Genomic DNA, 26,087 nt, shown 5'->3' with positions numbered 1-26,087 from the left:
ATTCAGACCTTAACATTAAGTCTTTTACTGTAAGATGTCAACAAGATTCAACAAGACATTTTCACCTGGCTATACCCAGTGTTTAGATCTGTTGTGTTTGCCCATGTTAACAAACAATTTCAAAAAAACATTTTTTGTTTGTCTTGATGTAAGTAATCAACTCAGTAATTTTCATAGTGATATCTAAAGGTTAAGATTTTTTCCCTATTCACATGAGAAAAAGAATGAATAGGCGTATGAATAGGCTATATTTGGGTCTTTTTCGAAACTTTCCCCTAATGCGATTCTTCGGGGCTTTTTTTTCCTTAGGACATATTGGGGATACAAAATCAGTTGAGTGTGCTTCTGTTGCAATTTGACCTAGGTTTACCCCCATTTTGGCTTAAAATGACTGGACCAATGGGCCATCCCCCACCTACCTGCAGCTGGATAAAGGACTTTTTGTCAAATCGCCCACTGACTGTCAGAATTGGCCCCCACCTCTCCTCCACCATCACACTTAGCACCGGCTCACCTCAGGGCTGTGTGCTGAGCTCTCTCCTCTATTCACTATACACCTTTGACTGTTTACCAACATTTCCCACCAACTCTAGATAGATAGATAGATACATTTTTATTGATCCCAAAAAAAAAAGGGAAATAACGGTGTTGCAGCAGTAAAATATCAGACACACAGCACACATACAGAGTAAAGTTTGCAGATGACACTACTGTGGTAGGACTTATAACGGGCGGGGAGGAGTCCGCCTACAGACAGGAAGTGCAGAATCTGTCTGAGTGGTGCTCTGCCAATAACCTCATCCTATAAACACCACAAAAACAAAAGAAGTCATAATAGACTTTAGAAAACATAACACACACTCCCAACCTCTCTTCATAAATGGGGAGTGCATGGAGAGAGTTCATTCATTCAATTGCTGGGCATCCAAATCACTGACTGTTTCTCATGGTCAACTAACACCACAACAGTTTCAAAAAATCACAGCAGCGCCTTGACTTCCTGAGGCTACTCAGGAAAAACAACATGAATGTGAAGCTGCTGATGTCCTTTTATAGATCCACCATTGACAACATCCTTTCATACTGCATCTCTGCGTGGTTTGCATAGACATATATAAAAGGTGGTTTGCTGCATGTTCCGTTGCAGACAAAAAGGCTCTGCAGAGAATTATCAAGATTGCAGAAAAAATCATTGGTTGCCCCTGTCATGCCAAGGTACTTATCCCCGCCAGGATTTGTATCCCCCTGGCCGCGGGAGCGAGCGTGCACTCAGAGTGGAGCTTCGATCCCCCTAAAGGTTGTCTCATTGGAACTGCAGCTGCAGCTAAAAGTTACATAGTGCTGCTTTAAATGCTGCACTTCGAATTCACCTCTTAAATGGAGCAAATAGCGACGTGGAAGACTCGACAGGGTTTTCCATAGTAACAAGTGTCTCATTTATCTACATAAATACATTTATTTGTCTGTTACATTAAGGCAACGTGTAAATTGTTTAATGCTTTATTATCGTGGATTAATCAACCGTGTTTTCCAAAGTTCCATATTGACATGCACCTTAGCTACATATGCCTATCAATGTGAGTCATGCAGGTTAATGAACAATATTTTTTGAGGAGATGTCTGCTCTTTTCTAGCAAAAGTTACATAGGGGATACTCAATATATCAGGCTGTTTTTCACCTGATATAATATGTATCCCCTCCCCTAACATGCAACCGGTCTGTCCTGTCATCATGTGTTATTTTCTGACTTTAGCATGTCACAATAAACAACCTGAGATAATATGGAGAAGTCTGCTGTTTTCTAGCAAAAGTTACATAGGGGATACACATTATATCAGGCTGTTTTTCACCTGATATTGTTACGAAACGGCACTGGAGGTTGGACCCAAAAGCAGACGTGACACAGGAAATACGTTTAAGTGATTTAATAAAGATAAATATATACAGAGAATAGTGCAAGGGGGTGTCATGTCCAGGGGAACCAGTGGTGAGTGGTGGGTGCAGTGCGCTCTCCAGAGCGTGCCCAGTTAATCAGTGTCTCGTTTGTGGCGTCGACCATGTGGAAATGGCGTCCTCCAAAGTCAAACAAACCATTCCAACACATGGCAAACTTCCTTGAATCCAGAGAGAGAAGCAGGCATGCAAACAAGCAGGCAAGATTTCAAAACAGGAACAGGCAGAATCCCAAAAAACAGGAATTACAAGGAACAGGAATATTCACACTCTCTCACACACACACACACACACACACACACACACACACACACGTAAACGAGGGTTAACAAGGGCTGGGAAACAGGTGAAAGACATCAGACAATCACAAATGCGGGAAAACCAAAAGACAGGAAGTAAGACAAGACAGAAAACCACACTACCAAAATAAAACAGGAAACAGAAACATACACAACCATGACAGATATAATGTGTAGCCTATCCCCTCCCCTAACATGCAAAGGGTCTGTCCTGTCATCATGTGTGTTATTTTCTGACTTTACCAGGTCACAATAAAAAACATGAGATAATATGGATATGTCTGCTGTTTTCTAGCAATAGTTACAGAGGGGATACACATTATATCAGGTGAAAAACCTGACATAAGCCTAATATTTGAAACTGATATTTTGAAGCTCCGCTCTAATTGCACGCGCGCTCCCGTGGACAGGGGATACAAATCCTGGCGGGGACAAGTACCTTGGCACGACGACCCCTACCCTCCCTGTCAGATATTGCAGTCAGCCGCACTCTCCAAGAGCCAAGAACATCATCAAGGACAATACTCATCCTGGCCACCACTTGTTTCAATTGTTACCCTCTGGTAGGCGTTATATGTCTATACAATGCAGCACCACCAGATTTAAAAATAGCTTCTTCCCAAATGCAATAGTTTCCCTAAACAAATGTAGTTAGACAAACCCAGGCACTCACTGTTAACTCCTGCACTTCGATATTTGCACTTATCTGATCATTTCTCTTTTAGGCCTACTGTTTTTATATGTCCTGTAAGGATTATTTATTGTATTTATTGTATGCACCCAGTGGAGTAGCGCTCCTAATTTCGCTGTATTGTAAAGTACAATGACAATAAAGGCTTTCAATTCAATTCAATCTGTAGTCATGCCACCATTGCACTTTTTTTATGGACTTCCACCTACCTTCAAATCAGTCTTAGATCAATTCAAAAGCGAACGTTCTTTTACATCAAATAAATGATGTATTTTCATTTAATTTACAGATGGATTGCCCTATGAGTTTTCAAAAACGTTACTTTGTTATAGATTTGAATTATTCCCAAAGTCCCCAAATAGCTGTAAAACCGAAACGTTAACGTAAGTTTGCGCAATATCCATTGACCTGAATGCTCTTTACCCATAACGCACCGCGGTCGTTCTGAGAAAAATGGCGTCGAGGGCACCAGGTAAATGAACATCGCTCCTTTCTTACATTTTCAGTTGTGAATTAACTCGCTAAAGAACGTGCTATACTGGTATGGCATTACGCATGTTATACTGTAACATATACTATTGTGTTATGTTCATTTTATCCGACTGTATATGTCTGTTGGCGCATTTGACTTGTGTGTGTCCTCTAACTTAGCTAGTGTCCCCGTGCTAACTGATGGTGCTGGGTAACATTAGCTAACGTTAGCTCAGCGCTTTCTACTAATGCTAATCACAGTCAAATATTTCTGTTACAACTAGATACTCGTTCTGCTGTCCCTTTAGTGATTAACCGTTTCCTAATAGCTAACCAAATAGCCGTTACTGCTTCCAGCTATCGTTTGTTGTTATGCAACGTTTAACGTTATACTCAACTCATGTTAGCTCCTTAGCATTACAGCCACTGTTGTGTGGGTTCAGCTGTCATTCCAATGCACTTGAAGATGTTAAATGATCGCAGAAGACGAAGAAGTTATCTGTGTGTCATCCATGGCCTAATGTCTTTATCAGATAGAATAGTTTGAACATGGTTAACTTGTAAGTTACAGGCGAGTCTCATCATTTTCTTTGTACTCCAGTAGTAGTAACACTGTTGGAACCATACTCCTTCCCCGCACGTCTGATGGAAACGTAATATTGTGCTCGTCTATAAAATCAAGTTTGTACTGTCTGACTGTCTGTGTGTCTTCTTTGTCATGTCCACAGTAGCGACAGGCAGGCTCCTGCTTGGTGTCCGCAAATGGTATTATAACTTGTGTGGCTTCAACAAAATTGGTAAGCCCAAATATATTGGTCAACACATTCAAACCTTACAGTGCTACTCGTTTTGAAGCTACAGTATGTCAGGACTACCCATGAAAACATTGTCTGGGATGAATATGGGTTATTGTATCATTGATTTTCCATTTAGCATCTTAAGCATTGCATGTTTTCTCTGACAGGTTTAATGCGTGATGACACAATCCTTGAGGATTCAGATGTGAAAGAGGCCCTGAGGAGGATTCCAGAGGCTCAGTACAATGACAGGATGTTCAGGATCAAGAGAGCCTTGGATCTCTCCATGAAGCAGCAGATCCTCCCTAAAGACCAGTGGACAAAATATGAAGCGGTACATAAAACTAAGTGTTTTTTGTTCAGGTTGGATGTGGGGTTTAATGTAAGGCATATTATACTGCGTTGTTTACCACCAATCACACGTAGGTAGTTGCAAGTCTAAAACTGTTATTAAATAGAAAGAAAACAATACAATTGGCTTTGGAGGATATTTATGTAAAGTCACCAAAAAATGTTAGTCTAGAATGATTTGTTATATTGATATATCCTGATTCATAGTTTCTTTATCTTTTTTGCTTTAGGATGACCGATACCTGACACCCTATCTGGAGGAGGTGATCCGTGAGAGGCAAGAAAGGGAGGAGTGGATGAAGAGATAGATGGTTTCCAGTTAAAGCTGTTAATCCTCGTCTTCAGTCGGTGCATGGTTGTCCCGTGGTGTAATATTTAAAATGAGATCTTACCTATATAAAACTGCTCATTAAAACAATTGTACATTTTGAAAGATGTTAGTGTCTCTTTTTATGTAATGATGGTAGGCTATTTGAAGATTTGACTTTAGTATGACAAAATAAACAGTACACTAGTATACTTGTTAACTTTGGATCTGTCCTATGTTGCAAATATTGACATTTACAAATCCATAATACAACATTGAAAGGAGAATATAGTTATAACAAACATACAATAGATACACGTAAGAAAATATCTTGGGCAAACTTCAAGTATCTACCATAACCACTTCAATAGCTACATTTATCTGCACTGCACATCTGTTTGCCTTACAGACTGTAGGAAGCACTGAGAAGAAAAACAGTGATCCTCTGAGACACAATGTCGTCAGGAATGTAAGCCCTGTACATGATGTAAATATATCTATTTCCACAGTGTTGGCCTTCAGTCATGCATAGGGACAGTGCTAGCTTTCTGTACTAGCACTACATTCAAATATAGATATGTCATTTAGTATAGCCTAAGAACACAGCCTTTAAAAGAAAAATGGTCTGCAGGGGTCATTCATTGTCAACAAAGCGCATTTCTGTAAAGTTTGAAGATTCAGGTCTGCTTTACACAAATGTACAGGTGCTGGTCATATAATTAGAATATCATGGAAAAGTTGATTTATTTCAGTAATTCCATTCAAAAAGTGAAACTTGTATAATGTATACATTCATTCCACACAGACTGATATATTTTAAGTGTTTATTTCTTTTAATTTTGATGATTATAACTGACAACTAATGAAAACCCCAAATTCAGTATCTCAGAAAATTAGAATATTGTGACAAGGTTCAATATTGAAGACACCTGGGTGTCTAATCAACTAATTAACTCAAAACACCTGCAAAGTCCTTTAAATGGTCCCTCAGTCTAGTTCCGTAGGCTACACAATCATGGGGAAGACTGCTGACTTGACAGCTGTCCAAAAGATGACCATTGACACCTTGCACAAGGAGGGCAAGACGCAAAAGGTCATTGCTAAAGAGGCTGGCTGTTCACAGAGGTCTGTGTCCAAGCACATTAATAGAGAGGGGAAGGAAAAGATGTGGTAGAAAAAAGTGTACAAGCAATAGGGATAACCGCACCCTGGAGAGGATTGTGAAACAAAACCCATTCAAAAATGTGGGGGAGATTCACAAAGAGTGGACTGCAGCTGGAGTCAGTGCTTCAAGAACCACCACACGCAGACGTAAGCAAGACATGGGTTTCAGCTGTCGCATTCCTTGTGTCAAGCCACTCCTGAACAAGACAAAAGGCAAAAAGGACTGGACTGCTGCCGAGTGGTCCAAAGTTATGTTCTCTGATGAAAGTAAATGTTGCATTTCCTTTGGAAATCAAGGTCCCAGAGTCTGGAGGAAGAGAGGAGAGGCACAGAATCCACGTTGCTTGAAGTCCAGTGTAAAGTTTCCACAGTCCGTGATGGTTTGGGGTGCCATGTCATCTGCTGGGGTTGGGCCACTGTGTTTTCTGAGGTCCAAGGTCAACGCAGCCGTCTACCAGGAAGTTTTAGAGCACTTCATGCTTCCTGCTGCTGACCAACTTCATGGAGATGCAGATTTCATTTTCCAACAGGACTTGGCACCTGCACACAGTGCCAAAGCTACCAGTACCTGGTTTAAGGATCATGGTATCCCTGTTCTTAATTGGCCAGCAAACTCGCCTGACCTTAACCCTATAGAAAATCTATGCGGTATTGTGAAGAGGATGATGCGATGCGCCAGACCCAACAATGCAGAAGAGCTGAAGGCCACTATCAGAGCAACCTGGGCTCTCATAACACCTGAGCAGTGCCACAGACTGATCGACTCCATGCCACGCCACATTGCTGCAGTAATTCAGGCAAAAGGAGCCCCAACTAAGTATTGAGTGCTGTACATTCTCATACTTTTCATGTTCATACTTTTCAGTTGGCCAACATTTCTAAAAATCCTTTTTTGTATTGGTCTTAAGTAATATTCTCATTTTCGGAGATACTGAATTTGGGATTTTCATTAGCTGTCAGTTATAATCATCACAATTAAAAGACATTAACATTTGAAATATATCACTGTGTGTGATTAATGAATATAATATACAAACTTCACTTTGAGTGGAATTACTGACAAATCAACTTTTTCATGATATTCTAATTATATGACCAGCACCTGTATAGATTTGTGTAAACAATCAGATCATGACCTTTTTCTGTCAGTCCATTTACTGGATCACTCCAGGCAACCCCATTAGTTATCTTCCTGAGCCTGTGATCTTCTATTGTTTACGTCAGTTACGCTAACTATAAAGTTTCCGATGACATTGTTAAAAGACTTTAACATGGACACTCCCAGCTCATTGCTGGTTTCATTAAGGTCTGGGTCATAGGCCCCCGAGAGTGGGGTGCACACCTCCACACTTCCTCTACCAGCTCCTTCCAGGATCCCCATCAGCTGGCCTCTGACCTCCTGAAACAAGTCCTTGTTGTACAGCAGTAGGTTGGAATCATCAAGAGGATAAGTGACATCCTCAGAGTAGCACTCACGGGGAACAGGTACCTCTATGTATTTTAACTTAGGAAAGCCAGCAGATAGCATGGAGAATAACCTGCGCAGGGCTGCAGAGGTCAGAGGGTTTCCCACGAATTTGAGCTCTTCCAGCACCTGACAGCAAGCCAGAGCATTAGTGAATGCGTCCATGTCCTCATCGTCTATGTTACATTCTTCAAGGGCCAGGCTGACCAATGTGGCTGAGGAGCGGCTGAGCAGTCTGTGGAAACAGGAGGAGAAAGAGCTGAAGATGTCATGTCCGCTGATGTCCAGACAAACCAGGAACTCACTGTGGAGGCTGTTGGACAGGTATGTCATGTCCAAACGATTCAGGCAGCAATTGGCCAACTCCAAGCACTGCAATGGAGTGTTGAGAGGACTAGGTAAAGAAAAGATAGGTAAAAAGAAATTAATTGGTATGTGATTAAAGGTCAATGGTACCAGAAATCCCTGGGCCTCAGCAATCTTTTTACACAAATGACAATTGCTATGTACAGTAGTGAATAGCAGGCAGATGCATATTATGGTTTGTGTTAGTCCTCAAGAAGTATTTGACATGTAGGATGGTGCAGGAAATGCTTAACTTTTTTTTTTATTATTATTATTTTTTTTTAAATAGTCATATGCCAGACTGTGATTGGGCCTCCAGTTCTATTTCCATTTGAACTGTGAAGTACAAGCAGTAGGGTTTTGGCTAACCTGTGGCCAGGTGCAGCTGTCTGTCCTCACTCTGGCACCATGTAAGCATTTTAACAACAAAATACCTCCCATTGCTAACCAAGAGCTTTAATACAGTGGGAATGTGCTGTGGCCCTGGTTAAAGGTGATTATTGTGAGCTACAGTGCTCAGCATAAATGAGTACAACCATGCTACATTTGACTAAAAAGAGGAATAAAAAAATCATCTTTTGGAAATTGAACTTAATGCCTTAATTAAAAAAATGAGGAAAAATCCAACCTTTAAGGACACCAATTTTCTTTGTGAATGAATAATGTATCGTAAATAAATAATAAAATGTTCTTCCTTAAAATACAGGGAACATAAGTGAGTACACCCCTATGTTAAATTCCCATAGAGGCAGGCAGTTTTGTATTTTTAAAGGCCAGTTATTTCATGGATCCAGGATACTATGCATTCTGATAAAGTTCCCTTGGCCTTTGGAATTAAAATAGCCCCACATCATCACATACCCTTCACCATACCTAGAGATTGGCATGGTTTTATGTCGGTTAGCCTAATAGCTGGTTTGATTTGCATTGAGAGATGATTTTATGGAAAGTACCCCATGCCAAGCTCTAGGTATGGTGAACGGTATGTGATGATGTGGGGCTATTTTAATTTCAAAGGAACTTTATTAGGATGCATAGTATCCTGGATGAGAGAGAGAGAGAGAGAGAGAGAGAGAGAGAGAGAGATTTATTTGACACCTTGTTGTCTTTCTTCAGCCCCCTCTCTGTCTAGTTACTCACTTAAGCAATCTGCGTAGGTGTCCAGTCAGAGTGGAGAAACCAACAGAGAGCTCAGTCAGGCTGCTCAGTTGGGCCAGCAGATTGCCGATGATGGACAGCATATCATTCTCATCAGAGCCCAACCTTCTAACATCCAACGCCCCCGCCGGCAGGGTCAATGACTGTAATTTGGGCAATTCCACCTTGGACAGCAGCACCTCCAAGTGTGGGGCCTCCAGGGGAACATTGTGGACTACCTCAAGCTTTGAAATGCACTCAGGTTCTGCTAGGCGAAGAACATAGAACAGCTGCTTGAGAGCGAGGGAATCAGCCCGAAAACTAACAAAACGAAGCTTCAGTGGACAGTAGCGCTTGAGGAGGAAGGCCTGAGCCACCAGCTCATAGTTGCGGCCTGTGACGAAGCCATTCAAACGGACATCAATAGATATTTCAAAGGGAGATCGGGACACATCGCTGGCTTGCATGGCCACCATGGTCTCGTTGCACATTTGGGTCAGGAGCTGGGTTCTTCCCCATCGGCCCAGGGTTGACTGGCAGGGGCAGGGCTGGTGCTCGATATCCTTCAGGGCAGTCAGGTCCACCACATGCAGGCTCTTGGCGTAGGTTCTTGGAGGAGACAACACATAATCCTATAGAAAAACAAGGGGAAAAGATTGTGATTATCTAGTCAACCTCTATCAACTTATGACCATTGTGAGCCAATAACAAGGTGTGTTTAAGCCAGTAAGGCCACAAGTAGAATAACTGAAAAACATGGCACAGGAAAATGCAACAAAAACACAAGTATTACAATAACATGATAAAGCATAATGTACTCAAGATAACCCAAGTACCTTTAAGCCAGTTAGAATCGCCTCCAGACAAAGCCGGCAGGTGCGGGAGGTGAGGTCCATCTGACAGTCGACTGTTTCTCCCAGGAGCCTCTGTATGTCAAGCACATGAAGAGGCCATGCCTGGACCAAAACATGCAGCAAGTCTGCCTGCTCATGGAGGTAGCAGGCCTTGAAGAGAATTGGGTAGAGGTTAAAAGACACACAGTTGAGATTCTCCAGAGCACTTGGACCGCTCTGGACAAAGCTCTCAGCAGCAAGAAATTGCAGTGACTTCATGTTTTTTAGGTTTTATCCCCTGGGTTTTTTTCCTCGTACCAACAGGTCTGTTGGTTGTTGAGAGCTGCAGTCAAACAACTATGCGTGTCAGTGTCCGGCCTCCTCTGTGGTTGCTGCTTTGTTGATTTCCTTTGTTGATGTTTGCCTGGGTGTTGTGCATTTGTCTGGACCCAGGCTTGCTGTGGTGAGGCACGGGGGTCACGTGGTAGGGTAAGAGGGTAGAGGTTATTAATAGAAACAGCTGTCTCGCGTCCTTCGTCAGGCACAGTGTCTATTTGCAAGTTTCGCAAGAGAGATAAATAGGAACAACATCTGAATGCCACTGGGAAACTAGTCACTATTCTACAAACACCTCTTTGTGACACTACTCACATGACCTGCAAGGATCGAAGAAAACAATGTTGTGAGAGCAGAAATATAACCGCAATGCAGGAACAATAAAATCTGTGGTACAGAAACATTATCACTTTGCAATGTTTAATGCATTTGAGAAGGCAGCTTGTGATAAGGTGCTGCTATCTACTTTTTGGTGCATTCACTTTTAACCAAACCTGCCTCAGTTAATGGCTTTTGCCACTCTCAAATTACAGCATGTCACATGGTTGCAATGGTCTACTGAGGCTTCTGTCAGTGAAGACATGGGTGTCTCTGCCTTTTACATGATGGATTTCTTCCGATATAAACATGGGTGCAGATTCCAAAACATCTAAAACAACCTGGTATTTACTGTTGTTTTAGCCACCTGATACATATTAAGCCATGTTTACTTTGTTGACCATATTTCAGCATTTCTTTATCATGCTCCTGATGTGGAAAAATACAACTACAAGCAACATATTGGGCCAGAAATGCAGAATATATTGCAAACAGTTGTTGTCTTGCTATTTTTGAGTTAAAAAAAAAAGTCACTAACATGCATAGAAAAATACAAGAAAACAAAGCATGGACTTTCTGGGATTGTTATTGGAATATGAACTATCAACAGAGAAATTATTCATTGCCATTAAATGTTTGTTCAATGGTACACATATTTAGCCTGGTCCTACCTGGGTGGAGCCAGGCTAACACATATTTGGCCTAGGAAGCAAATATGTGACTATGCAGGTTATACAGCAATACAGGTTAAAATGTAGTCATGTATCGCTACAAAGTGTGCATTTAAATAACTTTTAAAGCTGCGAGGCAATCTGAGAGGAACCTGCCAATCTAAATGGCTATAAAAAGTAGTATTCAGTAAACACTGAACTGGCCTGCTTGGATCTAGTGTAGGTAATATGTTCGGGTTTGCTTGCATTAAGATAACTGTGCCTAAGCCTGATTCCACCACACACAATGAATATAAAATAAATTAGGTGATTCAAGGACCTGCTGAGTCGCATTTAACCTCAAACTACCACATTTTAGGTCGATAGTCTATACCAACTCTTCTTACCGGTCTCATGTGCGTTTGAAAAGCATTTACGAAGGGTGATGATGATGATGATGATGATGATGATGCTCGTGGTGGTGATGGTGCTCATGTCTCTGGGCTGGAGAAGCCAAGGCACCACAGGAGGGCTGAAGGTTGGAAAATATTTCCCTACCTACCCCCGGTTTGGGTCTAAGGTGTGAGTCAGCATCTTGTACCCTGGAGCGAAGCCTCTTGCTCTGACTACGTTGCAGGACGCTATGTGCTGCAGGCTGAGACTGGGAAGGATGGCACCATGAAGCAGGGAGTTGGCCATGTAACCTCCAGGACTTCCCCTCTCCTCCGTTCCTGTCTTTCCCCACTGACGCAGCCTTGCTTCTCGGGGAATAAGGGATAGAGAGGCCTCTGGGAGAGTCAGGAGAGATGCAGTTCTCTCTGATTACCACAGGGTGGTGTTTAAGAGCAGAATGAGCATGCTGAGTGGGCTCCTGAGAGGGAGATTCTGCCAATAAAGGAAGAAAAATTGCTTTAAATGTATGTACTTATGAAATCAAGTTAATGAAATCAAGTGTTATATACTGCTGATATGCACAAACTATACCTGTATTGTCAAACTTGGAGGTATAGTTTTCAATGCCAGCTAGATCCAGGTAGTGGTTTCTGCGCTCTATGTTTTCATCCACACAATAGTGTCTTTTTGCTGCCTCCTGAAAAGCACTCTGCTCCTTCCCTGCTGCTGTTTTCAATGAGAAAGGAGCATTATCATCACACCAGTGACATTTTAGTCTATTAAATTGATAAATTATATCTACAGTTACTCGACCCACAATAAAAAAAGAAGGCTTTTTACCTATTTGTAAAATCTTCTCTGGGCCAGCTGATGGAGTTACAACTAGCTTTATCTTCAGGGGTGTGGTGCCACTGTAAGGCGGCTTGACCGACGCCTCTAGAACCTCATGCATAGAGTGTATCAGACTGGACATGTCCTGCAGAATACACACACATACATACTGTATATACACACTGTGTACAAAGTAAGCTACTTAAAACACCATTTAATTTAAACAATATGCGTGAAGGAAACCTACCTCTCTGGTGACCTTGTCACTGTTGTCAAAGTTGTACAGCATGAATACCCACTCCTGCTGAGTGTCCTCATCAGGCACTATGTTACACTTTGTGTATGTTATCTGTGTGTGCACATATTGCTATAATAAACATGTAACTGCAGTTCTGTAGTTTATTAGGTCAAATTAAAGTTTACAGTAATATATGTGGTGTAATAGTTGACCCATAGGGTCTTCAAAACTGGTAAAACCTCTGTGTGCTTATAATACATTGTTGATTACTATCAGATGCGTTACTTTGTAAAGAGTGCCCCGGAAAACACATTATCCAGACACACTAGAATCTCACCAATCCGGTACCTCAATGATTTGCAAATGTTGCAGAGATTTGGAGGTATACACTCACACCAGCATGGCTGTTCCTCTTCTTCGTCTGTTTATTGAACTGGAAGTGGATGCTTTTATCTCTATCAGGTGTCTTCTTTGGTGGCAGAACCACTAAACAACACACAGAGCTGGACTGTAAATATCTTTATCCAGTAGACTCACAGTTTGAGGGTAACTATAATTGTTGTGTTAACATACTGTGCCTTGTAATCAACGTATTCCTTGTTATAAGCTCTGTTTTCAATAAATATTTGGCAGCAGAGAGGACATTTACTGAAAGCTCCACCTCCAAAGGTTGAAGTTTTCAAATATACTGTAGAACAGATGTATTTAATTTTACTTTTTCCCTTTGACCTGGGAAAGCAAGAAGTGTGACCTGCACAACATCTACACTATAATAATTAAGCCCTTTATAATACATAGAAAGTGAGCAATGTCAGTATGATGCAAACAGCAATAATTCAATTCTCTACTCACCTTTGAGGTTGCAGTTACGCTCAGACTTGTTTGCCCTCAATTCTAAGTACAAGTTCTGTCAAAATAAGTGAGAGTGTAAATCAACAGAGAGCACACATGTAAGAGGGATAGGGAAAGAAAAGAGTAAGCAATTAAGAGCTTTTTTCGTCCCATGGGTGCAGAGATTGATCTCCAGAGCAATGTGTGTCATTCTAGAAAACTAGTCATTGACTCTTCTTCCATTCCTGTCAAGAAAATTACATTTAACACAATTGATCTGATGATGTGTGAATGTGATGTAAATCTTTCTTCATTTTTCTACAGAAATAATAAAACACAGAAAAAAATAATAGTGTTTACATCTCACTGCAGGCCAACGTGCAGGACGCACAGCGCATGCTCGCCGACCAGATACTGTGTGTGGAGCGGACCAACCTGGACTCCTAGTTATTGTCCTTGGAGACTTTAATAAAGGGAACCTCACTCATGAACTCCCTAAATATAGACAGCATATTAAATGCCTGACCAGAGAGGAGAACATTCTGGATCACTGTTACACCACAGTCAGGGATGCTTATCACACAGTCCCCCGTGCTACACTGGGTTTCTCTGACCACGTCATGGTTCACCTGATCCCGGCGTACAGGCAGAAACTAAAGCTCTGCAAACCTGTAGTGAGGACATCAAGGAAGTGGACCAGTGAGGCTGTGGAGGATCTCCAGTCGTGTTTGGATTCTACTAACTGGGATGTGTTCAGGACTGCTACCAACAGTCTGGATGAGTACACAGAGGCTGTGACGTCATACATCAGCTTCTGTGAGGACTGCTGTGTTCCATCAAGCACCAGGGTGAATTACAACAATGACAAACCTTGGTTCACAGCCAAACTCAGAAGGTTAAGGTTGACTAAGGAAGAGGCGTTCAGGAGTGGGGACAAAGACAGATTTAAAGATCGAAGTACAAGTTTAGCAAGGCAGTGAAGGAGGCTAAACGACGGTACTCTGAGAAGCTACAACGCCAGTTTTCAGCGAACGACTCTGCGACTGTCTGGAAAAGACTTAGGCAGATCACCACCTATAAGCCTAAAACCCCCCCCACTCCTTCAATGACCGACACCTAGCCAACGACCTGAACGAGTTCTACTGTCGATTTGAAAGACAAAAGGACAGTCCTGACACCATCCCCCCACGACACCTCCCTACAGCTACAGCCACTGTGCTTCACCTCCACCTCCCCCCACCTCAGCAGGGATCCTGGGCCTCCCCCACCAATGCCCTCCATAAAGGTCCCCCCCCTCCACCCACCCACCTCAGTGACGACTCTCTCCATCCATGAGAGGGACGTCAACAGACTCTTTAGGAGACAGAACCCCAGGAAAGCTGCTGGACCGGATGCTGTCTCCCCATCCAGCTTGAAGCACTGCGCTGATCAGCTGTCTCCAGTGTTCACAGACATTTTTTAACACCTCACTGGAGACATGCCACGTGCCAGCCTGTTTCAAGACCTCAACCATAATCACTGTCCCCAAGAAGCCAAGGACCACAGGACTTAATGACTTCAGACCCGTCGCCCTGACCTCTGTGGTTATGAAGTCCTTTGAGCGCCTTGTGCTTTCACACCTCAAAGACATCACCGACCCCCTCCTGGACCCCCTGCAGTTTGCCTACAGAGCCAATAGATCTGTAGACGATGCAATCAACCTGGCCCTCCACTACATCCTCCGGCACCTGGACTCCGCAGGAACCAACGCCAGGATCCTGTTTGTGGACTTCAGCTCTGCCTTTAACACCATCATCCTGGCTCTGCTCCAGGAGAAACTCTCCCAGCTAGGCGTGCCTGACTCCACCTGTAGGTGGATCACTGACTTCCTGTCTGACAGGAAGCAGCATGTGAAGCTGGGGAAACACGTCTCCGACTCACAGACCACCAGCACCGGATCCCCTCAGGGCTGTGTTCTTTCCCCCCTGCTCTTCTCGCTGTACACCAACAGCTGCACCTCCAGTCACCAGTCTGTCAAGCTTCTGAAGTTTGCGGACGACACCTCCCTCATCGGACTCATCTCTGATGGCGACGAGTCTGCCTACAGGTGGGAGGCTGACCACCTGGTGACCTGGTGCAAGCAAAACAATCTAGAGCTCAACGCTCTAAAGACAGTGGAGATGGTTGTGGACTTCAGGAAGAACCCAGCCCCACCTGCCCCCATCACCTTCTGTGGCTCCACAATTGACACTGTGGAGCCTTTCCGCTTCCTGGGAACTACCATCTCCCAGGACCTCAAGTGGGAGCTGAACATCAGCTCCCTCGTGAAGAAAGCACAACAGAGGCCATCAGGACCAAAACCTCACGTCACATGAACAGCTTTTTCCCCTCCGCCACTAGCCTTATTAACAAGGCCCGGAAACCACCATGACACTCCACCTTCATGCCACTGTTCTCTCTCTGCTGTAATCCATCCATCTTCATCCGCTTATCCGGGGTCGGGTCGCGGGGGTAGCAGCTCCAGCAGGGGACCCCAAACTTCCCTTTCCCGGGCCACATTAACCAGCTCCGACTGGGGGATCCCGAGGCGTTCCCAGGCCAGGTTAGAGATATAATCCCTCCACCTAGTCCTGGGTCTCCCCCGAGGCCTCCTCCCAGCTGGACGTGCCTGGAACACCTCCCTAGGGAGGCGCCCAGGGGGCATCCTTACCAGATGCCCGAACCACCTCAACTGGCTCCTTTCGACGCAAAGGAGCAGCGGCTCTACTCCGAGCTCCTCACGGATAACTGAGCTTCTCACCCTTGTTCTTTCGGTCATGACCCAGCCTTCATGACCATAGGTGAGGATAGGAACAAAAACTGACCGGTAGATTGAGAGCTTTGCCTTCTGGCTCAGCTCTCTTTTCGTCACAACGGTGCGATAAATAATACGATAAATGTAATACCGCACCTGCTGTGCCGATTCTCCGACCAATCTCCCGCTCCATTGTCCCCTCACTCGCAAACAAGACCCCAAGGTACTTGAACTCCTTCACTTGGGGTAAGGACTCATTCCCTACCTGGAGAAGGCACTCCATCGGTTTCCTGCTGAGAACTATGGCCTCTGATTTAGAGGTGCTGATCCTCATCCCAGCCGCTTCACACTCGGCTGCGAACCGATCCAGTGAGTGCTGAAGGTCACAGGCCGATGATGCCATCAGGACCACATCATCTGCAAAAAGCAGCGATGAGATCCCCAGCCCACCGAACTGCAACCCCTCTCCACCCCGACTACGCCTCGATATCCTGTCCATAAATACTACAAACAGGATTGGTGACAAAGCGCAGCCCTGGCGGAGGCCAACTCTCACCTGAAACGAGTCCGACTTACTGCAGAGAACCCGACACAGCTCTCGCTTTGGTCGTACAGAGATTGGATGGCCCTGAGAAGGGACCTCCTCACCCCGTACTCCCGCAGCACCTCCCACAGTATCTCCCGGGGCACCCGGTCATACGCCTTATCCAGATCCACAAAACACATGTAGACTGGTTGGGCATACTCCCAGGCTCCCTCCAGGATCCTTGCGAGTAAAGATCTGGTCCGTTGTTCCACGACCAGGACGGAATCCGCATTGTTCCTGTTCAACCTGAGATTCGACTATCGACCGAACCCTCCTTTCCAGCACCTTGGAGTAGACTTTACCGGGGAGGCTGAGAAGTGTGATACCCCTGTAATTGGCACACACCCTCTGGTCCCCCATTTTTTAAAAAGGGGAACCACCACCCCGGTCTGCCACTCCTTAGGCACTGTCCCAGACTTCCACGCAATGTTGAAGAGGCGTGTCAACCAAGACAACCCCTCCACACCCAGAGCTTTAAGCATTTCTGGACGGATCTCATCAATTCCTGGGGCTTTGCCACTGTGGAGTTGTTTAACTACCTCAGCAATCTCCACCAGGGAAATTGATGCCAATCCCCTCATCCTCCAGCTCTGCCTCTACCATAGAGGGCGTATTAGTCGGATTTAGGAGTTCCCTCAAAGTGCTCCTTCCACCGCCCCTATTACCTCCTCAGTTGAGGTCAACAGCGCCCCATCCTTACTGTACACAGCTTGGATGGTTCCCCGCTCCCCTCCTGAGGTGGCGAACGGTTTTCCAGAAGTACCTTGGTGCCGACCGAAAGTCCTTCTCCATGTCTTCTCCGAACTTCTCCCACACACGCTGCTTTGCCTCTTTCACGGCAGAGGCTGCAGCCCTTCGGGCCCCTTCGGTACCTTGCAACTGCCTCCGGAGTCGCCTGGGATAACATATCCCTGGAAAGACTCCTTCTTCAGTCGGACGGCTTCCCTGACCACCGGTGTCCACCACGGTGTTCGTGGGTTACCGCCCCTTGAGGCACCTAAGACCCTAAGACCACAGCTCCTCACCGCAGCTTCAGCAATGGAAACTTTGAACATTGTCCACTCGGGTTCAATGCCCCCAGCCTCCACAGGGATGCACGAAAAGCTCCGCCGGAGGTGTGAGTTGAAAGTCTGTCGGACAGGGGCCTCCTCCAGACGTTCCCACTTACCCGCACTACCCGCTTGGGCTTACCAGGTCTGTCCAGAGTCTTCCCCACCCCCTGACCCAACTCACCACCAGATGGTGATCGGTTGACAGCTCCGCCCCTCTCTTCACCCGAGTGTCCAAAACATATGGCCTCAGATCAGATGAAACGATTATAAAATCGATCATTGACCTTTGGCCTAGGGTGCTCTGGTACCAAGTACACTTATGAGCATCCCTATAGTTCGAACATGGTGTTCAAGTTATAGACAATCCATGACTAGCACAGAAGTCCAACAACAAACAACCACTCTGGTTTAGATCAGGAGGCCGTTCCTCCCAATCACGCCTCCATGTGTCTCCATCATTACCCACGTGCGCGTTGAAGTCCCCCCAGCAGAACTATGGAGTCCCCGACTGGAGCCCCATGCAGGACTCCACTCAAGGTCTCCAAGAAGGCTGAATACTCTGAACTCTTGTTTGGTGCATATGCACAAACAACAGTCAGAGTTTTCCCCCACAACCCGCAGGCGTAGGGAGGCGACCCTCTCGTCCACCGGGTTAAACTCCAACGTAGCGGCGCTCAGCCGGGGGCTTGTGAGTATCCCCACACCCGCCCGGCCCCTCACACCCTGGGCAACTCCGGAGAAGAAAAGAGTCCAACCCCTATCCAGGAGTATGGTTCCAGAACCAAGACTGTGCGTAGAGGTAAGCCCCACCAGATCTAACCGGTAGCGCTCCACCTCCCGCACAAGTTCCGGCTCCTTCCCCCACAGAGAGGTGACATTCCACGTCCCCAGAGCCAGCCTCTGCTGCCCGGGTCTGGTCCGTCGAGGCCCCTGACCTTCACTGCCACCCATGTGGCAGCGCACCCGACCCCAGCGGTTCCTCCCACAGGTGGTGGGCCCATGGGATTTCTCTGCTGTAATGCTCTTTATTTTTTTATTTATATCTTTATTTATTCTTTATTTTTAACTTAATACATACTGTGTAAATATACTTATATTGTTTGTACCTATACTTATATTGTTTAATATTCAATCTAAAGAACGTGTGACGTGCACCAACAACACCAAAACAAATTCCTTGTATGTGTTAAAAAAACGTACTTGGCAATAAAACCCTTTCTGATTCTGATATAAATGGGACAGTAAGGCAGCAAAGGAGCGTGTGTCCCAACTGGCAGTGGCAGATGGCCGTCCACATAGAGCCTGGTTCTGAAGTTTTTCCTCGCCACTGTCGCACCAAATACTTGCTCTTGGGGGGGGAATTGTTGGGTCTCTGTAAATTAGAGTGTGGTCTACACCTACTCTATTTGTAAAGTGTCCCGAGATAACTGCTATTATAATTTGGCACTATAAATAAAATTCAATAGAACGAGGTTTGGACATTTGATACTTTCACAGTATGTATATAGCACTTTGACCTGCTTTAATAAAAAAAAGACATCTCACTTTACAATATGGGACCTTTAACAATCATATCCATTTCTGATTTAAAAAAAGATCTGATAGTACATACTCACTACTATCTCAGGTAGAAACCAGTCTGTACTGTAAAGCAAGAGAAAACTAGGAGCCCCAACAAGGCTTTTCTTATCTCTCAACACGACAATCCATCACTAACGTCACACTGATGCTTGGGCAGATGCAGATGAGCGACAATAGGAATGATAAGATGAGTGCACTCCTTGCACTCACATACACACCAGTCTTTCTCCACACCCTCTTCTCTCTGCCCGTCACGCTCTGTCTGCAGTGAAGCTTTGATGCTGGGTTCGATTTCAAGTGAAAGACAGTGGGAAGTGGAAGAGATGGTGCAGGTAGCAGAAAGGTGCACACAGGGTAGAAGCCAGTATTTGTTGTACACCCTTATTATAAATCACCCATCCACGCATCCGCCTCGATATCAAATAACTTCAAGTTTCAGCAGAACAGTAGCTGCCTTTGTCTCAGCAAGAATGTATAACAGTAAATCTGATAACTTTATACCTGGGTGGATTTAAGCCTAAATATAATGAGAAATACCAACCTTTTCAATACTTAAAGTAATGTGTGCATACTCAAGACAGAGAAACATTGGTATTAAATGTGAACTGGACATAATGGTGGATTGCCAGCGCAAACAAAATAACAAGCAGAGTAGTAGAAGTAACCACACCTGGGCGTTAGTTATGTCAAGATTAAAACCCTGCTCATGATGTTTGCTCATGGATGTTACAATATTTACATGGTGTTTATGAAAACTGACAGACAGACAGACCTTCAGAAAGTGATGTTGTCGACACCTGAGCGACTGCTTTTTGACAGGTAAGTGAGGCATATACGTAAATATTTAGTGGGTCTGTGTGTCTTCAGTTTTTATCTCAAGTTTTCAGATTGCTATTAATAAAAGAACTTTACATAAAAATGTATGTTAGCAATTGATTTAAGGTGTCTTTCTTTTTTTTAAACTGTTTCTCTCTATTTGCAGAAAACTCTTTAAATGAAGTAAAGTAAAGTCATGGGAAAGGCTTCATATTAAGGAGGCAAAAAGAGGGTTCATGCAAGACCAAAGCTAAATATATAAAATGTCTCACACAATGGGATGTCTTTGCCGTTGGTAGTTTACAGCGGTGGAGTGTCAAACTATTAGGCTGGAAAATCTAATCGCAGGAAGATCTCTGCCATTAACAAGCACAGAAACTCCACCACAACCTTTTAAACAACTTGGCAACATCTTTTTCCAAACTGTGGAAGTTTCCAGAGCTTTCATACAACACTTTATAAAACAAACTAGTGATAACTCGCACCAAAGCTTATGACTTGGCAGTTGTGCTAAAAGATCAAACAAGCTGAAGTTAAAAAAAATAAAAAAAATAAATAAATCGTATGTAAGTTGTTTATCACATTTCACATTTAAATAGTTTTCCTTTTTCTACAAGCAACACTGTGATCTTTGGAAGCTCAAAACATTTGTAATTTCCTTTGAACACAATCTGGTTACACAGATTAAATCAGCGTGTATATAGTTAATAGGAGAGTAAGTGACAGTTTTTACAGCCTCTTCTTAAATAAAACATAATGAAGAGGACATTTTATCTTCTGTTCAACAGTATGTGATGCCATTTACGCAATCAAACACCCCCTCCCTCCCCACATCTTTTTCCTCTCTCCCCTCTTACAGTCTGACTGGAGAAGGAAAGCAGTACCAGATGTGGAGACTTTTTTTTCAGTCGGGTATAAAGACCTTGCTGTTTGGAGGGGATGGCTGTGTTGCACTTCACAGACTTGCAAGTCTCTTTATAGAGATGGAGGAGGAAAGGGCGGAAGAATAAATATACGACTACCTCCAAACACCTTTTATGTCTCCTGAAGTGATGTGAGAAAATACTGTATATTCCAAAACTGGCTGAACTGAGATGAAGATGTTGAATGCCTGAGTTTCTGTTGCTTTTTTTCTACAGTATGGGACAAAATGTGATATGTACAACTCTTATGCATTTAAGAGGATGTTCTGGAGGAGAAATCTCCCCTAAAATACTTATGTGTTGTTAGATATTATCAATTCAGAGTCAAGTCCAGTCATTTTATTAATACGGCAAATCACAAATTTGCCTCAAAGGAATTTTGTGAGACCTGATGTTCTTCTTAGACTCTTGATTCAGATTAAAAAAAACTCCCCGAAACCATATAATCAATTGTTTTTTTAAGTGCTCCTAATAGTTTTATGTAAAGCACTTTGAATAGCCTTGTTGCTGAAATGTGCTATATAAATAAAGCTGCCTTGCCTATATCGTTTTCAGTAAAGTCTAAATGAACTACATTATCAACCATTATATCAATACAATATCCTAACCCTATCATGTGGCCAATGGTTTCATCCATCACTGTGCCAGCTATTTGGTAATCCATCAAAAAACAAACCATTACAGTGTCAAAGGAAACCAAAATAAGCATCATGGGATCTGTTTGTGTAATACCTAATGAGGGCACCCACATTAGTATTACATAAACAGATCCCAGTGAGTTTAGTTTCGCCTGCGTCTGTATGTTAGTTCAGTTAAAAATATATAGCGTAATACTAAACTATATAAGCAGAAATAAGCATACATTATTAAAACCTATGTTCTACCTCTGTCAGTCTGGTTTTGTGGATGCGCTCCAGCTCCCTTTGACAGGTCAGCACATTGGAAGCCAAACTACCACCTGCAGAGCATAAGAATAAATATGTTAACACATGTACAAACACGTGTAAAAGGTATGTTGTTTGTACAGTTTCTGTGTTGATTGTCTTACCTTCGGGACCCTGTCTACGTTTCGAAGCTGTCCAAATAATGAGGGGGGAAGAGTATACTGTCAGAAGAGATTCCATCTTAAAAAAAAAAATGCAAAAAGTAATGCAATGTAATAAAATATCTCACCAAGTTTGGACTGGAATTTGCCCATACTTCCGCCTTTTTATTTGATCAGGAACATTTCATAATGTCCAATCCATGAGGGGAAAAATAAATGCGACATTTGTGAAAGAACAGCGTCGGGAGACTACACAGACAAGCGTGAAAGTTTGACTTAGATATCGAAGAGTATAAAGGCATAGCGAGAGGCTTCACCGTTGCGCACTTCCTTCTACGGTAAATTCGGTTAGGCTGGTCACTGTAGATTACTAAAGCTAAGAAAAACACGTTAACAAAGGGAGAAAGCTTCTTTTTCTGAGACACCTTTTAATATGTAAAATAACGTATTCTGGACATACGTACTGTTTTCGTTATGTAAAGGTAAAATACAGTTGTGGCCAAAAGTTTACATATAGTTGTAAAGAACAGTCTAATGAGTTTTCAAACGAGTCCTATTTAAATGGGCTCAGAGATGTCACCAGCTGTAGTCAATCATAATCACTCGTGAGCAGTAAAAGAGGTCATGTCACAAAGCAAATTTGATTAATACAACTTTCTACATCACCGCAATTAGTCGTTGAGGTTGCTGTATGTTTATTTTTGACCAGTAGATTTAGTCACATATTCAGAAGACCCATAATAAAATCAAGAGACCCAGATTTCATGAATGTTTTTTTGTGACAAAGAAGTATGTGCTCCAATGATTCAATGATCACAGAAAAATAGGAGTTTATTATTGGAAACTCAAACTGCCATGACATACATGTTCTTTACAACAGTAAACTTTTGGCCACAACTGTAATAAAATGTAGGCTAATATTTTAATAATTTGTCTTGTGTGTACATTTACACATGCTTTACCAGTATTAAGATGGATCCACAGTATATCCCTGTATAAGACTGATGGCACTCTATTTCAGCTCACATGAATCACGAATGTTGTCTGTCAATACTGTAGAGGTATGAATGACTCGTTTCAATTAAATCATAATCTGTATAATCTAGATGCTGTATTCAGGTGAAAGGGCTATCTTGACCACCAGTTTCCTACATCGCAGAATGGTCTTTTTAAGAACACAGACACCACTGTAGAGCATCATCATACAACTCAGCTGTAAATGAGGTGAACATCACGAGGATGCTAGAATGACAACCGCATCGCATCTGCTGTTTACTGCAGTATCTCGTGCTTTGTCGCTAAGCACTTGTAACACTCATAACAACTGCTGCTCCTCACTGTTTCTATCACCTAACTTATTGTTGCCACAATTAAGATATGTATAGCTTAATTCACAAAAGGAAAAAAATAAATAAAAAGGGGATAACAGTGTAAAAAGTCATGTTAGTCTATTGACCACACAGCAACTCAATAAATACCATTTTCTTAAACAATCACAGACAAAAGGGATGGTGGAAAAGAGCTTTTTTGTGTATAACTAAATACAAAAGTATTATGTTAACATCTTGTTTGAAATGTAGTTTCCTTTGTATCTACTTACAACTCGCCTTCAATCTGAAGTAATGGCTGAGGTTAACCATTTTTTTCCTTCTTCTTTATATTATATAAATGTACATACGTCTGTTTAAAAAGCAACAGACCAAGTCCATCTCACAGTTTTTTTTAACTGCTGCCACTGACAGACTCTTTGACAGTGAGGGCTGGAGTGGGTCCTATGTGGGTCCAGATGTAGCCTTTTTCTGGTCGGATGGGGATGGTGGGGAACGGAGAGCTCTGTGACTTGAAATATTCAGAGGGGGCGTGACACACAAACTCCAGGTACTCCATCTTTCTGGGCAGATCCTCCTCTGGACCTAATACAAATAAGACAGTTCTTAACTTGTCACATAAATGGCCTAGAAATTGTAAAATTTGAATGTCTCATTGCTCACCAACAATGTATGTCCCAGGATCAAACTGGTCCTTTGGGCTAGCCTGTGTGGGGATTAACCAGGTCAGTGCAGCACTCTTTTCACAGTACTGGTCCTGCACGAAGCCTCGAATCTGGGCATAGTAAGACTTCCCGTCTTCCTCATCGGTTACCTTGATCACATCTCCTGTCTGGTAGTATACACCCTGTGGATACGAATATAAACACTAAGAAAGGTCTGGCTCCTTCTCTCACATCTATCACAGGATGAATGTTTCCTACAACAGTATTAGTTAAAGCTGCAATTAGATGAAGAAATTCTGACGAATCAGGAAATGTTTTCAGATGAAAATGGGGTAGACGACAATATTCCGATATTGAGCAGAAATGTGAGATTACTTTTTTTGGAAGAAAAAAAAATAAACATCATACCTTATAAAATACTGATTCGGATGTGATGATTGTTGCAACAGATTCTGGTGCTTTGATTGGCTGAGGAAAGAGATCACACACACACACACACACACACACACACACACACACACACACACACACACACACACACGTCAAATAAATAAGTTCATAGTACAACACAAGAGAAATAACTAAATCTGCTAATCAAATCCATCTCTGCCTTACATTTTTGAGTTTGAATATGTGTCTTCTTCCCTTTCCTTTTGTTGACACCTTCTTCTCAGATGCCGGAGCTTTGTACTTGGTACTTCTCAGCCGGGCAGACCTCCTGTGGATCTCCTGCTTGGACTAAAAGAGCAACACATACCAGGTATTTAAAAAATATTATTATTATATATATAAATAAATCTGCCTCCATTCAATGTTTACCTATAACAAACTTAACTAAGGCTGCAACTAATGATTATCAGGTAAATGATTAGTTACTTTATCCACAAGTAAGTAATACCTTATAATATCCTTCCAAGTGCTTGTTTCGACTGACCCACCATCCGAATAACAAATAAACTCTATTTACAGTGATATGAAACATCCACAGGCCGCTTTGAGATTCATTATAATCTCTATATTACAGTTTGTCATGCTGCTGTTCATCTTAAAGAGGTAGTGGTACTTCTTTAAATGTACAGCTGTAAACACCAGTATACTGAACTCTATTTTAGAGAGAGGGTTCCCCTTGAAAATAATCATAAAGCGTGAGCCGAACCCAAGCGGAGCATTCATTGTGAAAGGCACATTTACACAGTAACGAACCTGCTTTCCCCCGCCAATACTGGGCTGAGTGTTGGAGGACATGGAGGGCCCTGATGCTCCGCAGCTGCTGCTCTTTCCTGTGCAGTTGTTGCAGAGGATCTCTCCCTGGTTTCCTTTCTTCCACATCGAGGAAGAGTTCGTCTTGCAGACAGCACAGCATGGTTTCAAACCCAGCGGCATCGTTAACGGTCAGAAAACGACGCCAGGGTACAAATAAATGAACGTTAATACAGTGCTCAACAATGAGAGGATGGCTGCTCGTTCAGCTCCTGCTAACTTTGTATCACACTGATGTGACTCCTTCAAATGACACAAACAGAGAGAAAGATATTTCCTTTCTGCGATAGATAAACCTTCGACGACTAGCTATGACATTAGACTTGATGCGATAATCACGTCAGCATGAAATTACAAGATGGATTATTTATTTTCGCAGCCAAATCACCGCCATTGCTAACTGTTTCTTCTTCTGCCTATTTTGACATCGTCGGCTCTATGGTTTGCGATGCATTGGTCAAGCGCCACCACTGGACTGGAGGAGTCTGCGCCGAACTCAACATAAACCATGTTGTGTAAAAGGTTTGGTTCAGGTTTAGGTAGTGGGAAACTATCGCACACAACACCGATTTTGTCGCCTAGTTAATGCAAGTAAAAAGTAACGTAGTAGTGGAAGTGTGACAATAATGATAATAATCGAACATTTC

General features: G+C 43.1%; 4 protein-coding genes across 6 annotated transcripts; 1 reads left to right on the top strand and 3 right to left on the bottom strand.

The window, feature by feature from the left end:
• Positions 1 to 3,351: 3,351 nt before the first annotated feature.
• uqcrb (ubiquinol-cytochrome c reductase binding protein) lies at positions 3,352 to 5,080 on the top strand. Its single transcript, XM_078268477.1, has 4 exons — positions 3,352 to 3,416; positions 4,144 to 4,212; positions 4,380 to 4,546; positions 4,794 to 5,080. The coding sequence occupies exons 1-4, from the start codon at positions 3,398 to 3,400 to the stop codon at positions 4,869 to 4,871; spliced, it is 333 nt and encodes a 110-aa protein (XP_078124603.1). The 5' UTR covers positions 3,352 to 3,397; the 3' UTR covers positions 4,872 to 5,080.
• On the bottom strand, positions 5,081 to 10,214 carry lrrc14b (leucine rich repeat containing 14B). 2 transcript variants are annotated; one of them, XM_078268470.1, is made up of 4 exons: positions 10,133 to 10,214; positions 9,818 to 9,985; positions 8,985 to 9,613; positions 5,081 to 7,893 (listed from the first exon to the last, which is right to left on the bottom strand). In XM_078268470.1, exons 2-4 carry the CDS (start codon positions 9,875 to 9,877, stop codon positions 7,215 to 7,217), a joined length of 1,368 nt encoding a protein of 455 aa, XP_078124596.1. In that variant the 5' UTR covers positions 9,878 to 9,985; positions 10,133 to 10,214; the 3' UTR covers positions 5,081 to 7,214. The 2 variants fall into 2 exon arrangements, with proteins under 2 accessions (XP_078124596.1, XP_078124595.1); XM_078268469.1 differs by lacking the exon at positions 10,133 to 10,214 and having other exon boundaries at positions 9,818 to 10,097.
• LOC144529403 (protein naked cuticle homolog 2) lies at positions 10,184 to 22,907 on the bottom strand. 2 transcript variants are annotated; one of them, XM_078268471.1, is made up of 9 exons: positions 22,316 to 22,907; positions 22,191 to 22,217; positions 22,027 to 22,100; positions 13,433 to 13,487; positions 12,975 to 13,066; positions 12,352 to 12,487; positions 12,103 to 12,237; positions 11,526 to 12,003; positions 10,184 to 10,272 (listed from the first exon to the last, which is right to left on the bottom strand). In XM_078268471.1, the coding sequence occupies exons 1-8, from the start codon at positions 22,338 to 22,340 to the stop codon at positions 11,552 to 11,554; spliced, it is 996 nt and encodes a 331-aa protein (XP_078124597.1). In that variant the 5' UTR covers positions 22,341 to 22,907; the 3' UTR covers positions 10,184 to 10,272; positions 11,526 to 11,551. The 2 variants fall into 2 exon arrangements, with proteins under 2 accessions (XP_078124597.1, XP_078124598.1); XM_078268472.1 differs by having other exon boundaries at positions 12,103 to 12,234.
• Positions 22,908 to 23,000: 93 nt separating this feature from the next.
• gatad1 (GATA zinc finger domain containing 1) lies at positions 23,001 to 25,876 on the bottom strand. Its single transcript, XM_078268473.1, has 5 exons — positions 25,384 to 25,876; positions 24,796 to 24,918; positions 24,589 to 24,648; positions 24,179 to 24,362; positions 23,001 to 24,100 (listed from the first exon to the last, which is right to left on the bottom strand). Exons 1-5 carry the CDS (start codon positions 25,561 to 25,563, stop codon positions 23,910 to 23,912), a joined length of 738 nt encoding a protein of 245 aa, XP_078124599.1. The 5' UTR covers positions 25,564 to 25,876; the 3' UTR covers positions 23,001 to 23,909.
• Positions 25,877 to 26,087: the final 211 nt, after the last annotated feature.

Source organism: Sander vitreus, chromosome 14 (assembly GCF_031162955.1).
Source record: "Sander vitreus isolate 19-12246 chromosome 14, sanVit1, whole genome shotgun sequence".
NCBI lineage: Eukaryota > Metazoa > Chordata > Actinopteri > Perciformes > Percidae > Sander > Sander vitreus.
Note: the sequence above shows the minus strand (reverse complement) of the source record. Positions and strands in the feature narration are given on the sequence as shown.